At 44.2% G+C, this 11,281-nt stretch overlaps 2 protein-coding genes across 2 annotated transcripts; one reads left to right on the top strand and one right to left on the bottom strand.

Moving 5' to 3' along the window:
- Window positions 1-1,165: 1,165 nt before the first annotated feature.
- LOC117756125 lies at window positions 1,166-3,574 on the bottom strand. The gene is made up of 5 exons (XM_034576472.1): window positions 3,223-3,574; window positions 2,973-3,030; window positions 2,797-2,871; window positions 2,265-2,354; window positions 1,166-1,878 (listed from the first exon to the last, which is right to left on the bottom strand). The coding sequence occupies exons 2-5, from the start codon at window positions 2,997-2,999 to the stop codon at window positions 1,228-1,230; spliced, it is 843 nt and encodes a 280-aa protein (XP_034432363.1). The 5' UTR covers window positions 3,000-3,030; window positions 3,223-3,574; the 3' UTR covers window positions 1,166-1,227.
- Window positions 3,575-3,961: 387 nt separating this feature from the next.
- On the top strand, window positions 3,962-10,995 carry wdr20a (WD repeat domain 20a). The gene is made up of 4 exons (XM_034576468.1): window positions 3,962-4,242; window positions 6,099-6,281; window positions 6,700-8,064; window positions 9,882-10,995. The coding sequence occupies exons 1-4, from the start codon at window positions 3,979-3,981 to the stop codon at window positions 9,933-9,935; spliced, it is 1,866 nt and encodes a 621-aa protein (XP_034432359.1). The 5' UTR covers window positions 3,962-3,978; the 3' UTR covers window positions 9,936-10,995.
- The last annotated feature ends 286 nt before the right edge of the window (window positions 10,996-11,281 follow it).

Here is an 11,281-nt window from a genome sequence, read left to right as displayed (position 1 = left end):
CCGGAGCCAATTTAAAATGTACTTGTGATGGGAACAAGGGATTTATAATAGGGGGAATCCCATTGCTGTGTTATTTATATATTCTGTAAATCTCAGTATATACCCATTGACCTCATGCAAGTTCCTGTTCTTCACTCTTTGATTGTGGAACATTTGATCAATGAGTATTATTCAAATATTTATGGAAACATTCTGGAGGCTCCACTGTTGCAGCTTGACTTCATTTCCAATGTGTTGCTGCCACCTGCTGGTCAGGATGAACTTTGAAAGCATAAGTCCCAACACTTTATTGACACAATAACAGGATATAAGAGTTAAGACCTTGTCTACAACAAACAACACACTTGTATGTTTGTCAAAACTGAATAGGACTAATTAAATTGTAGCTTTTTATCGATATTGATTTCCAAGAGGAATTAACAGTAGTACAGTTGGCTGTATATATTTATAGGACTCCAGTCTGCAAGAGAACTGACATTAACAATTTATTTTCCAGAAAGAAACCACACACACACAGGCATCCAGAAATGGTGTTAGAACAATGTCTGAAATTGATGAACATGATGTGTCCTCATTTAGTTCAGCTTCCCTCTCAGAATGAACTTGTCAGAAGGGGCTGGCTAATGTAGGTTCTTGAGCGCTTCTTCAAAACTACTTTTCACTCTGACACAGCCTTGTTTTCTTACTGCTGGACTCTTATTCATTTCATTCACATAAAGACACCAATTATCCTGACCTGTTTGTGTTTGAAGTGTGGGAGGAAAAACTAGGGCACCCGGAAGAAACCCACTGAGACAGATGGAGACACTGGAGAATAATTCGATTTTTTTCTATATTTGGGTTAAATTGTAGAAAGTAAAGCATATTATTTTGAGAACACCGGATTTTAAAGCAGCATCTCTGACAAAATTTCAGGGAGATTGTTGCTGTTGTTGCTGTTTTAATCAGGAGGGGCTCATACTGAATGTTTCTTCATTGACGGAGCGTGTCTTGGATGTCGGGTCAGTCATTAGGATCAGGTCACCATGGTAATTCCTCCAAACAAAAACAAAAACAAAAACGTGTTCAAACAGACCTATCACCTGCGAGTGTGTGAAATTACTCAAGGTAGAAAAATAAATCCAAATGCTTTTTAAATTAACTATATACAGTATGTCATTAAACCTCATTTTAAAGCTTTTAATATCACAGAAGAACTTCACTCTGTCAGTCCATCATCGGATGGGTCTAACATGGTTCGGATGCAGAGTCCCCCGCCTCTTCCTCCCCCATGTTGACGACACACTGCCTCTTCCTTTGCCCCACTTCCACCACTTCAGCTCCAGGGAGGCCGAGCTTTCTCTTGTAAAGGGATCTGAGGTCACACGGGCTGGGAGATCTCTCCGAGGAGCTGTCCAGCATCCAGGACGAGCCCCTTCCCACCGGGGTGAGGGGTCCTGGCATGTGGGGCGTTGAGGATCTCGAAGCGAGCAGGCCAGAATCATGAAGTTGCAACTCGATATCCATGGTTTGGGCGCATGCTGGGGAATCGTTTGTCTTTTTTGCTGCAAGATCTCCACAGACTTCCCTGTCGCTGTGGGAGGGCAGAGTGTCGAGCTCATAGACCCACAGCTCAGAATCACTCCCACATTTCATCTGGACGTCCACGGGATGCTGCAGCTGCTGCGCTGTCGCAGGATCTCTTGTCCCATCTTTCATCACGTCTCTGAGGGCAACAGAAGCAGGGTGGTGGAGGATAAATCTCCTGCTGCGGCCCAGGAACCGACGCCCACCTCCTCCTCCTCCTCCTCCTCCCTGTTGCCGTGTTCGCCTGGAGACACTAACATCGAAGTGTGACTCATCAGAATCCTCAGAGCTGCCGTCGTACGGGTCCAAAAACTACAAATATAAGCACACAGACGATCACATGAACACATAGGAGAGGAGCAGGATTTTTGATACATGAAAGGAGTGTAATAATATTAATACTAACTGTAGTCATTTAAACAACCTGTCTGACAAGTGCTCCTGGTCTTTCTCTACCCTTCCCTCCACCTCTCCTCACCCCAACCGGTCGAGGCAGATGGCCGCCCCACACTGAGTCCAGTTCTGGTGTCTTCCTGTTAATAATGTAGTTTTCTTCTCTCCACAGTCACAAAGTTCTTACTCCTTGTGTTGGGTTTATCTACAATACTGTGAGGTCTGAACCAACTTACTATGTGAAAATGCTTGAGATAATGTATGTACGGGATTTGGCGCAATGCAAATAAAGTGAATTGAATTACCAAAGAAGAGCAGCCATGTCTTGCAGCAGGTTTCAGTGGCCTCAGTGTCCGACGCAGTGTCCCACTCTCCGGGGCGCTGCTCACACATCCCTGTTCAGGGAGGACGTCAGAGATCTTTGGTTTGTTTGTGAGCAAGATGGCACAAAACAGAACGGATCACCATGAAACTTGGTGGAAGGATGTGGGTCAGGAAAGAAGCCATATAATTTTGGTGTGGATCCAGGGATGTTGTTTACTTCTTTTTTGACACTATCACTGCTTCACCAGGCCTGGACGGGGACCTGATATCTATGATTGTGTGAGATTTGGTGCAGCTTGATTGAATTTAAGGAGACTGTTGGGCTCATTTTCAAATTAAAAAAGCTCAGTGCATGCTGGTACTGAGGTAACAGATATACAGGGTCAGTCTCTGGGGAGGGAAATCAAATATGATGGAGACGTACAATGTAAAATGTTATCTCTGGAACTGGGCATAACCTCTTTTTAAACATTACCACTTCTCCTCTTGTGCTCGACTAAACAAAAAACATACCATGGTGCTGGTGTCGGACCATCTGGGACTGATTTCTGAGTCGGTGTCAGTGCTGGACTCCACTTTGCACATGTCCTGACAGGAAACACAGGTCACTACAGTGCACATACATGTGGGTGAAATGATTCAGATCAGTCTCTGACATGATTCTCTGACATGAGCTGAACTTATCTCACCATGTACTTGAAAGCAAGTTGCTCCATGTTGTTTGGTGTGTGTGTCTCTCAGCGTGATCTACAATAATAAGCACATTCAAACGCAGCAAATACACAAACTGCAGGTGCATGTTTTGCTGAAGAAGGTGTTAAATCAAAGCATAGTGATGCAGTAGCAAAATCCCAATGAAATAAATATCTCACAGCTCATGTTTCAGCATTTAACATTAGTTTGGGGACATTTCCAACTAAAAGAAACCCTGATACCCACCTGGAAGTGAGAGTCTTCTTCTTCTCCTGCCAGGTGCCTGATGTGAGACCATGTGTTTCCACAGGTGAGAGCACGAGCTGAAAAACACTCGTTTAGACATTTTAACAAAATAAAACGTCCGGTGTTTGCTTTTTCAAAATAAAATATATTTATAGCCCGATTTCTTTATTATTTATATTGTCTTTATTATTACATATATGTTTTGTGAATTATATACAATATAGAGCACAGGTTAAAAAAACATATTTAAAGATACATAGGAAGCTGGATTCAGTATAATATAATTAGTAATTAATGGTTTATGGAGAAGTTTGTACTCCTTTTCCGAATTTGTATATTAAATCATTGAGCGTTTTATTTGTTTTCATCATCAGTTTGTAAATAATACTTGTTTCTGTTTCTCTTTTTTTTCACTTCGTATTACACTGTTGTTTTAAAAGCAGAAAAATTTAGTTTTTTTTACAGTGAAATATTTTAACCATTATCACCAAAATAACCACAAATAAGTGAAATTATCCGGTTTGTATTGTTTATGTATTGACTATTAGTAACATGTGTTTAAAACGTGTAATCCCACATAGTTCTAGTTTAAAGTTGGGACAGTTCATTACAGCCTCCTCCACCACCACTTCCCCGGTGAACCGTAGGGTGAGGGACCGGGAGACCGGGAGAGGAGCACCGGCCGCTCGGTTCCTCGCTCCCCCTCCGCCCGTGCGTAAGATCCGGCCTGGGTGGGTGGGGGGGGGAGAGGGATGAATGTTAATTTCAAAGATGGCGGCGGAGGGAGGAGGGAAGGAGATGAACGAGATCAAAACTCAGTTCACCACCCGGGAAGGCGTCTACAAGCTCCTCACGCACTCCGAGTACAGCCGCCCGAACCGGGTGCCTTTCAACTCGCAGGGCTCCAACCCCGTCAAGGTCTCCTTCGTGAACGTCAACGACCAGTCGGGCAACGGCGACCGGATCTGCTTCAATGTGGGCCGTGAGCTCTACTTCTACATCTACAAAGGCGTCCGGAAGGTAGCGTGCGAACGTCAGCGGGGGATCCGGGGTACATGCCGGGGCACACCGGCTGCTAGTCCGGGTGTCCGGGGGCGCAGTCGGCCGCGTTAAGCGACGCTGGCCGGTGCTTGACTTTCAAATTAGCTTGTTAGCTCGAAGCTAGGGTGTCGGCTAACCAGCGCTATTGGCTAACGCTAGCGAGCCAGCGGCTGCACCGAGGCCAGCGGCTAAAGTCCGCTCCCGAGCCGCGTCCACAGTGTCTGAGTCCGGCTGGGTCGCGAGGCTCCTCTCGGTGAAGCTGTCATTTTGATTGATTTGAAGCTGTCAGGGCTGTGAGTGCTGCGGGGATGGCGGGTATACTGACACCTGTCGACGCCCTCTGGCTGACAGGTGTGGACACATCACGGTTTTATGGTGCTCGGGACAGTCGTGTGGCTAACAGGCTAATTGCTAACGTCACCCCCGTTCATTTAACGACAGTGAGCTCCAAAAACACGTCTGATCAACCTGAGCTAACTTCCTGTGCTGGTTGGGGAAGTGCAACCAGGTGCAACTCCTCCATTTTCCCCAGTGTCATCTCTGCTCTGTGCGGTTGTTGTGTCACCAGCACGTCATGGAATCCACTAACTCGTGACTCGTGACAGTCTGATGGTTTCCTAGCTAAACAGGAGGTTTGTGGACTAGTGGGGATCACGTGACGACTTGTTATGATGAGTTGCCCCCAGCGTCCAGTTGCCATGTTGCAGAATCCTGATAATAAACTGGCGTCTGTCACTTGATTAGAATCATGGCTTCTGTCACAAACTGGTTTTGAGCCGAGTGCACATCGCAGTCTTGACTGGAAACAGCTGACCCACAAACATGTGGCTGTCATGTGTGAGATCACATCAACAGACGGGTTCAAATCCGGAACTGCCACAAGTCAGAGCGTGGAAATAATAGCAACCTCGGACTTGTCGATCTTCGCAGTTCCAAAAATGGAAGGTTATACGTTTTATTCCCAATACATCATCTTATTGATTCCTGGGTTGGAGTGGCTGTTTCTTTTCTCTGACGTGTTTTGCTGGAGGTGGCTGCAGGTTTAAAGCTTAAAAAAACAAAAACAAGTCTGACTCATACAGCTTGTGATGATGCTGCATTTTCTTTTTAGTGCATGTCTGCAACTTTCTTACTTAAAATGAGTCATCACAGGCTTGTTATTCATGACTTTAGGAGATAATGTCAATGCCGTCCTTGCTATCTTCAGGCGTAAGAGCAGTTTTATTAAAACCTAAAACCTACTTGCTTTGACATTTTGTGTCTCCGAGGTGAGACATAAACAACTCAGTGTCACCTCTACCAGCGGAGGAGGAACCACTGAATCATCATCTTCCACTCAAAAGAATTTTCCATTCTACCCGCAGCGTGAGCTGTAACTCATTAACAGATGGAACTACTGTTATACTGGTTCTCTGTGGTGTATGTTCAGGTTGTCTCGTTCACAGCTGTAAAATACTGTTTCCCGGACAGTAAAAACTAACGGTACACCGTAACATATGATGGCTGGCACGTAACCATCAACAGAGAAAAAATATAAACCTCCGTACTTCCTGATATTGGGTGACCTTCAAGTTATTTGTCACACTTTGGTTACAAGACATTTAAATTAATAAAGGTCTTCTTACAAATCAGGTAAATAACTATGGCTCAGCTGCTATGAATTCCCTTTCATTGTGTTTGAGATAAAGCACAGGAACAAAACATGATTGCACAGTCATGTGACAGTTTGACCCACAGCAGCTTTTGTCGTGCAACAAAGTGCATATACTTGTTTTTGGGTTTCAAAGAGTGCAACACTCACCCCGTGTGTGTGTTTTCACGTCTTTTCTTGTCAGGCTGCTGACCTGAGCAAGCCCATCGACAAGCGCATCTACAAGGGGACGCAGCCCACCTGCCATGACTTCAACCACCTCACGGCGACGGCAGAGAGCGTGTCCCTGCTGGTGGGTTTCTCAGCGGGACAGGTACAGCTCATTGACCCCATCAAGAAGGAGACGAGCAAGCTGTTCAACGAGGAGGTGGGTCTCTGAAGCACAGAAGGTGGATTAGAAGAGTTTTGAGAACATTGTTTACTACAAGTAGCTGGTGCTCGTCAATAGAGGAAAAGATCTTTGGAGTTAGTATGAGTATTCCTCCTGAACTCAAAGGTCAATTCTACTTAATGTTGTTAAAAAGTGTTCCTTGTTCTTATGTTGAATTTAAAGAATGTGAATGAATAAAAAAGTTCAAGGCTTCAAAGAATTTTCGAACCCTTTCTTGCACTTAAAGCTACTTTTGTGTTTTACCTGACGAGCGCTTTAAAACCAAATATTACCAAGTGTTGTAAGACTTCTATGTGAAATTGTAAATATTTCCAGATGATATTTTACTGACATTGTCTTTCCCTCTCCCTCCCTTTCTGCCTCTAAAACCTCAACCTTCCCTCTCTCCTGCCAGAGACTAATAGACAAGTCCAGAGTAACATGTGTGAAATGGGTGCCGGGCTCCGAGAGCCTGTTCCTCGTCTCCCACTCCAGTGGAAATATGTACCTGTACAACGTGGAGCATACCTGTGGCACCACAGCACCGCACTACCAGCTGCTCAAACAGGGGGAGAACTACTCTGTACACACGTGTAAGAGTAAATCCACGCGGAACCCTCTCCTCAAATGGACAGTGGGCGAGGGAGCTCTGAATGAGTTTGCCTTCTCTCCAGACGGGAAGTTCCTGGCCTGTGTAAGCCAAGACGGCTTCCTACGGGTCTTCAACTTCGACGCTGTTGAGCTTCACGGCACCATGAAGAGCTACTTCGGTGGCTTGTTGTGTGTGTGCTGGAGCCCTGATGGAAAGTACATAGTTGCGGGTGGAGAGGACGATCTAGTGACTGTGTGGTCGTTCTTGGACTGTAGAGTCATCGCCCGAGGTCATGGGCACAAGTCGTGGGTGAGTGTGGTGGCATTTGATCATTACACCACCAGCGTGGAAGAGAGTGACCCGATGGAGTTCAGTGGCAGCGACGAGGACTTCCAGGATCAGATGATCCACTTCGGACGAGACCGGGCCAACAGCACACAGTCTCGTCTCTCCAAGCGCAACTCCACGGACAGCCGGCCTGTTAGTGTGACATACCGGTTTGGCTCCGTGGGCCAGGACACTCAGCTGTGCCTATGGGACCTCACTGAGGATATCCTTTTCCCGCATCTTCCGCTCTCACGGACACGGACACACACGAACGTGATGAATGCTACCAGCCCTCCTCCTGCGGGTGCTACAATAATCACTAACACCTCTAGTAACGCTACTAATGGAAACAACAGTGGTGCCAATACTCCCGGCATTAACTCTCTCTCGACCGCATTACCGCGCTCCAACAGCCTACCCCACTCAGCCGCCACCACCACCACCACAACCACCACAACGACGACGGCAAACAATACCAACAAGGCCGGCAGCGGTGGTGGAATCGGCAGTGGAATTATGGACAGTGCCATCGCCACGGGTGTGAGCAAGTTTGCCACGCTGTCCCTCCACGATAGGAAGGAGCGGCACCCAGAGAAGGACCACAAACGCAACCACAGCATGGGTCACATCAGCAGTAAGAGCAGCGACAAGCTCAACCTGCTGACAAAAACCAAAACGGACCCTGCAAAGACTCTGGGCACGCTGCTGTGCCCGCGCATGGAGGACGTGCCCCTCCTCGAGCCCCTCATCTGTAAAAAGATAGCACACGAGAGACTGACTGTACTCATATTTTTAGAGGACTGTTTAGTGACTGCTTGTCAGGAGGGATTTATTTGCACATGGGCGAGGCCAGGCAAAGTGGTAAGTTCTTTTTAACGTAGGAAATGTGGGGGAATTAGAAGTGGTGATGTTGTTTGTCAATCTTTAGCCGTCCTAAAACCAATTGATGGGCTGTAACTGAAAGTCGAGACGTGTTCTCAAAGCTTAAAACACACATTTGGAAGAGCATTTTTAGCTTTGATAGTCAGAATGTGAGTCTCTGCAGGCAGGCGAGTAACATATCAGACTTTAGCGTTCAGCTGCTTTCCAGTTAAAAGATATAACCAACGCTTTGACAAATTTAAAGTCTGGCTATTTAATACATTCTGATAAGAAAGACTTCCTGTGTAGACCTGTGAGGGGAAATATGTTAATCCATAAGAGGCGTGTTCATTGGTTCATCATAATCATTCCACAATGCATAGCAGCATAGCCGAGAAGTCATCTGCTACACTCATGTTTTCAGCTTTTCTGCAAATTGCTACTTTGCCCTAAGAATCTCTGCAGTCTCTCACATGCTTACACCTTAATATGTACTAGTCCCTGAATACTTAACCCCTCTAGACTGTTTGCTTTTGTCTATGTTTTAAGAGCTTTTGACAGAACGAGACGCACATTATGAACCCAACCAGCAGTGTGAAGGTTAGGTTAGTCCAGTGAGAGGGTCACTTTTAACCAGTCGGACATTGACAGACACTTGGAGCATTCAGCAAATGTCTCTGAAGTGAAATTCAAAACAACACCATGGTATTATGGTGTTTTTACGTTTTGCCAAATAATAACCTGTAAGACTATTGTCTATGGATCAGGATCACACTCACTAGTGGAATTTTTGGACTAGAGTATTGTTTTTAATGTCTTATTGGAAAGAAAATGGAGCAAATATGATGCAAAATAACCTCATACTCACTTTGGGGCTGAATAAAAAGTTCAGCCACAACATTGAAACTGGTTTTCGAGCAACAAACCTCTGTAGCCACACAGTGATCAATGCTGTTGGGCTCCATGTCTGAGCAGTGAAGTGGTTTTTCGTGTAGAGAGAAAGAAAAAAAAAAAAGCCTATCAATGTGATGACCGGAGTTCTGACTGTGGATATACCCATGATCCCCAGCTTCCTGAACCAGAAGAGCTGCCGGTTTAACAAAAACACCAAACTCTGTTTAGAATTCTTCATATATTAAAAGTTTCCTCTGAATATTGGAGATAAACAATCAGTAATGTGATTTGAAACTTTATTTTTTAGTTTCAGATATTTTCCATGGTTTTATGGCTTCACTACATCAAAAATACTCAGATAAACCACAACATGAAAACCAGTTTTAATGCTGCTGCTGATCGGTGGATACGAACCACTAAACACAAACAAGAGGTGAAGTGGAAGAGGCAGTGGTTGAGTTCAGTCTTTGGAGAAAAGTGTGATGAGTGTTAAACAATCAGAAAGAGATTCCAACAAACTTTATTTTATATCGTTAAGGATTTGGTGCTAAAGAGGAGAGAAGCGATAGAACTGTAATAACTGATTCAAGTCGTTGTGCCCTCGAAAGTATCCTCAAAGGTCAGAGTAGGACGTTAAAAAACAAGGCGATGGTCCAATCCCGAGTACAAGAGAAGTGCCTTGATCGAGCAAACCTCTCAGAAGCAGCGTTAGTCTCCCAGCGTACACTCTGCATCCACTTTGCTGTGCACAGCCTTTTAATCAAGCGCAGGGGACTGTGATGGGGAAAGAGGAGGCTAGAGGCTGACTTTCCTTTTCAAAGAGCTATTTGTTGCTTGGTTCTTTTCTTTTCTTTCTTTTTTCTTTTTTTTGCTACAGTATGTGAACTTTCCCAATGCAAATCTCCTTGTTTTCCTTTTTCCAGGGTTTATTGTCATCCCAAAACCAAGCCAGCTCTCCCAGTGGAACAGTAGTATAGCCACAATATTTCTGCTGCTAAAGAACCCTGCAACCCAGAGTCTGATGCTGCTCTTCACCCTGCAAGCATTGCAAGTTTTCCTTTTCTTTTATACCCCTCCTACCTCCCGATTTTTTTGTTTATGGCTTTTCTGTTGTTTTTTTCCCCGTTTATCACTCACTTGAGGATTGAAGGAAGAAAAAAGTGGTGCATTTGTGGACTATGTACTTTTTTTTTCTTTCTGGAGTTTTAACGCATTTTAGATTCTTTTTAAAAAAAAAATGTATTTCTTTCACGTCAGATCTCATCGGACTGTTGTCCCCTCTGGAATTCAGGCTTGGCTTTTGCTAGATGCGAACCAGACAAACTGTGGCTTGAAAGTAAAGGGATAGTTCATTTTCATTATCGGTGTTAACCTTGTGACGTAGCCCAGTCGGGGCTCAGGGGAGGTCACAGACTCCTATGGACTTTTGAGTGAACTATCCTTTTATGACCAAGTGCGTGAGCATCTGAAAATTTTGCATCCATCCACATTCACCCCCCACTTCTGTCTGCTCTCGGGTAGAATCCCCCCTTCGATGACTTTGCACTGATTTTGTTAGTTATTTCGTTGTTTGTTTTTATAACTACTCTAATGGAACAAAAAAAGAGAGAGAGGGTTGAGGACTGCCTTGTTACACTCGGCTTTAACATCCTCAATCATGAAATCTGAATCTATCAAGCTTGATGCTGCAATCATAGTCTTTTTAAAGAAAAAAAAATTGTTTGCACTTAAATTAGTTTATTAGAAGAGAAAATGGCTTTACATTTTTGGGTGTGCTCAGAACTCACTGATGGCTAATACAGTAGGTGATGAAAATGATTTAAAAAAAACTATTAAAACCTTTATCTATTTAGCATTTATTTTAATATTATTTCAGATTCAAATCTGCTCTGTATCATAATGTGTATATTGTAATAAATTGATCTGATGGGGGCCTAAGCAAACTACCATTACGGCAGTGGAAGTTTTGTCATTGATAGTTATATTTCTAAAGCCTAAAGTATACATATTAATAATATTAAAATAATCTTGAATACACTGTTTACTGTTCTTTTCTTTTTCCACCCACATTTACTGTGTTGACACAACAAAGCTGTAATGCCTCTGGCGTGAAAGCGGCTTACGAGGTCATGAAAAATGTTGCACGCAAATGAGCTGTCAAGTATGGAAGACTCAGGAAGTCTCACAAAAAATGGCTGAATCCCAAAAGACTCTGTGCCTCAGTCACAAAAATAAGAGAACACATGGAACTCGATATCCTCCAACATGTCTCAGAAGGATTTTAACCGCAGCCACATGAAAGATTTTCAGATACTGACGAGTA

Source organism: Hippoglossus hippoglossus, chromosome 22 (assembly GCF_009819705.1).
Source record: "Hippoglossus hippoglossus isolate fHipHip1 chromosome 22, fHipHip1.pri, whole genome shotgun sequence".
Taxonomy (NCBI): Eukaryota; Metazoa; Chordata; class Actinopteri; order Pleuronectiformes; family Pleuronectidae; genus Hippoglossus; species Hippoglossus hippoglossus.
The sequence above is the reverse complement of the archived record's forward strand: the minus strand, read 5'-3'. Positions and strand labels throughout refer to the sequence as shown.